Consider the following 4067-nt stretch of genomic DNA (forward strand, 5'->3'; position numbering starts at 1 on the left):
ATGAAAAGAGAAAATGAGGAAGCAGCTCAAAGACTGCAAGGAGCCGAATAGGAATATAGACAACTCAGCAAGTCATTGACAGATGCAGAGAGGGAAAGGGATAACCTAACCCTACAACTTGCTGAGGAGTCCAAGGAAGTGGAGACCATGCGGAATGCCAAAGAGAAGGTAGAAATAGAGCAGGAGACTAGCCAGGATGAGGTTATTGAGCTCAAGGACAAGCTTAAAGTTAAAGAACAAACCATCCAATGGCTACAAGCCTCTCCCGCCAGAGTCAAAGCTACTAGCTCAACTCACACCACTTCAGAGAGCCAGATTTATGAAGAACAAATGAAAGAGCTCCGGAAAGAGTTGACCTTAGAGAAGAAGCAAAGGTTGATGATGGCAGAAGGATCAGTAGTCATGCAAACCCACATGGAAGAAGAGCAGAAGGCAATGCAAGTTGAGCTAGAAAATATCAAGAGAAAGCTCGAGGAGGCGGAGAAGATAAACGCCGATTTGAACAACCTCCTTGTGAACATGGGAGAACGAGCTGAAGCAGAGAAACAAACATTCCAAAAGCAGATAGAAGAGCTGAGAGGCCAGCAGACAGAAGAGCAGGCAAGCACAGGGCCAGCAACCATGGAAGGCATAAACCTAGAGAATGTGGAAGATCCTGTGGACACACCCATGCAAGAGGAAATCCTTGTAGGAACCTCTCAAGAGCCACAAGATCTGACACAAGAAGAGGAAGAGAAGCTGTGCAAGGCCATAGAAGCAGAAATCAGAGAAACGGCCAAAGAAGCTTTGGAATGGGAGAAGAGTGTTTTTAAATCTATGACTATTCAGAAGATAGACACCAACAATCTTCGGCGTGAATGGCTACATCCCTCTCTCCCATATCCTTTGCTAAAGTACGAAGCTGCCACGATCAACAAAAGAATCAAAGAAGAGCCAACAATGCCACTGTACACAACAGATATCTCCAAGCCTGAAGGGGTAAAGTTGATAGTCGACTCCCAGCCCAGGTGGAGAAAGGCATGGCTGACGAAGTATCCACAGTACCTAATCCATTTGGTAGAGGCACCCAAAATCATCAGAGATAACCTAAGTTTCTGCCCTCTACCAAGGATGCGGACGTGGAAGGCCCATGAGCTACTGCAAAGAAGCCAACCCACGTGGCTAAACTATTCGAAGCTTCCAGGCTTGAAGCCAGGCGAGAGAATAAGTGTTAAATACATGGTGAAAACCCTAACGGGCGCCATTAAATTGTTTACTGGCTCGCCTAACCTATCTTGCATTATGATGAGGAAAATTTGCAAAACCCTTTTGGCAGTCTTCGAGACGTTCAAACCGGGCTAGGCGATAGACAGTATCTTCTTCTTTCAAGATACTTACAGATGTGCATATGATCTGTTTGGTCATCCTTCCAAGGAGGTGATACATGCATTGTATTAAAGAATCATTTTTTTACTATCCTATCACCTCCAGGCCTTTGAAGAAGCTTTCTACACTGGCTTCTTCACAATCAGCACCGACATATTCGGCCCAACACTACTGGCTCAACACGCAAGATACGAGTCGCTGCTCAAGATGCGAGAAACCATAAGATGAAGAACATCTTGACAGCCATGTCGGGGACGACATGAGCAAGGAGGGGGGGAGTGTTAGAAGTTGGACACACCCTACGGAAAATGATGGAGAAAACCCGACATTTCACCTTGTAAATATTGGGGCTTACAGAAGTTTCCAGATTGTATCCGAGTTTTGATATTTAGATTGAGTAGATGATTAATTTGGAACATAAGGGTTTGTCAAAAAGTTTGAAGTCTGTGAGTGAGCATACTGTGTACGAGAGAGAGTGAGAGCTTCATCTTGATGCTACGTGTGTACCGGTGGTCGGAATCGAGTGCGAAGAAGTGCAACGTGATGCCCCCGACAAGAGCTACACGCCGATACCTACATTACGCGCGTACGGTTCGATTTTGCGAGCTCCATCTACGAGCTTCATCTGCTGATTCAATGAGCATACGTTGTCCAATTTTGCATTACAGCATATCCACGTGTTCGCATTGAGTAGAGCTACACATGAGGCACTTTAGATTTCGGAAACGAAGACCTGCAAATTTCGGCCAGACATCCTACGTGATTTTGCATCGGGTGTTTTGGGTTGGGGTTTTGGTTCATAGTCCCAAGGGAGAGTGACCTATTGGTGTTAGTAGGGTCTCCTTCAAGTTCTATGGTGTTTCGAGATTGTTTGATGGGTGTTCGGCTCTAGAAAGCATTATAGGAAGTTTCCTCTTATGCACTCTTGAAAGCTGTGACTTAGACATTGGGTAGAGACCTCTGTAGGAATTAGTTAGGAGTCGGTCAAGTGTAGGTTGACACCCTATGCTTTCTTCCACGCGCCTGCGGGTCGAGCTTCATCTTTAGCTGACAAATCTTGTTAGGTGAGTTCTCGCTGTGCTGACGTCCATCGCGGCGTATCCGTCCAACAGTGATGTCAATGGAGTGAATAGAGGGGCTGTAAGGTCTAGTAGGTAGTACAATAGAAGTGAATTTTTACATCCCCTCTATTCACTCCATTGACACCACTCTATCGACAACTAAACCATCACTCCTGGCCACCATTAGTAAAGCATCTATTGTAATGGGTGTTAACCTAACGAGAGAAGAAGTGACCAATGGGCTCAATGGACTCCGTTTTGACACCAAACTCTTGTATATAAGAACCAATGTACATGGTGCCAAGCTATGTGGGGATCTAGAAAGCTGCATAATGGTCAAAATAGAGGATATAATATCCCCCTATGAGCTTGACGTATAGGTTAACTTCCAAGGTGACCAATACATGAGCTTGATTGGGATATGCTATGTGTTAATGTCTTACTTTGAATGTATGGATCCTATAGGAATGATTCATATTAGAGAGGAAGGACAAACCCTATCCACCCCAAATTTGATGGACCAACTAGAGGTAACACATCCAAGGAGACCTTCACGAATGGTGGGCTTCAAACCAAGTGCACCTCCACTACCTACAACAGTACAGGAAGAGGTAACTTCTAGACCTCCTGTCAATTCAACTCCAATCTACACCATGCAGTCAAAAAGAGTGTATATGGACAATGCGGGAATACTGCCATACCAAAACACCGGAGGGGTAGTTTACAGGACCATTATTGCTGATGGACATGAATATCCCCCCAAAACAACCCTTTATGTCTTTGAGGGAGGGGACTCCTTCCCTATAAGCATACGTGATAACTGGGATAACAAATATGAGGCCCTTTCACCAGATCAACTAGGGCATTATAGATGGCAAGGGAGACAAGTTTTTAGGGAAGAAGACTGCGTTGTTCCTAGAGTGACTGCTAGGCCAGGTGAGAAAGACTATGACGTACCCACCCCCACTTACCCTCCACCTCCAACCTTGGCATTCACTAGCTTGAACGTACACACGAGTGGAAGACCGCCAGTTTATGAACGTGAGCAAGAGGGACCACATGTGGAATTGTTAAGACCTATTGACCCTAGGGCAAGTAGAGCTGACACAAGGCATTATGGGACCCCAGCAGAGAGATTTAAAATCTCTGTCACACTAGCCTGAACCTAGGATATAATTGAGAGATAGATCCAAGGGGAGACGTGAAGAAGAATCACAAAAGAAAATTCAACCCACTAGTCTACAAAAATTCATTAAAAAGTTTGATGGAATAGGGGACCCTTACGAGCATGTAACCTCCTACCACCAACTTCTTTACTACATAAAGGAAATCACGGATGTGCACACAAAGGAACAAGGGTTCGGATTGACCCTTGGAGGGACAGCTCTTTCTTGGTTTCAAACCCTCAAACCTTATGTACTTTATGACTTTGATTTGCTTGTCAAGCAATTTATAGAAGCCCATTCCAAAATTGGTATCAAACACAACACGGCCACTAAAATTTTGAAATTTAAACAAGATGAACGGGAAACGGTTAAGGCAAGCATAGACCAATCGAAGCAATATATTGCCCGATGTCCGGAATCTGAAGTCCCTAAAGAGGAACGCCTGATTTCCTATTTCTTAGAAGGATTGTGGGAT

The 4067-nt window shown here is 44.7% G+C and overlaps 1 protein-coding gene across 1 annotated transcript; it reads left to right on the top strand.

Annotated features, from left to right (window-relative positions):
* The first annotated feature begins 2983 nt into the window (after positions 1-2983).
* On the top strand, positions 2984-3589 carry LOC147424493 (uncharacterized). Its single transcript, XM_086500680.1, has one exon. It carries the CDS (start codon positions 2984-2986, stop codon positions 3587-3589), a length of 606 nt encoding a protein of 201 aa, XP_086356806.1.
* The last annotated feature ends 478 nt before the right edge of the window (positions 3590-4067 follow it).

This window comes from Adiantum capillus-veneris, chromosome 25, assembly GCF_014529385.1.
Source record: "Adiantum capillus-veneris isolate H3 chromosome 25, ASM1452938v2, whole genome shotgun sequence".
Lineage (NCBI taxonomy): Eukaryota > Viridiplantae > Streptophyta > Polypodiopsida > Polypodiales > Pteridaceae > Adiantum > Adiantum capillus-veneris.

Excerpts from the sequence above, each read along its gene's own strand:
- LOC147424493 (XM_086500680.1), top strand. The coding sequence starts at position 2,984 with ATGGTGGGCTTCAAACCAAGTGCACCTCCACTACCTACAACAGTACAG.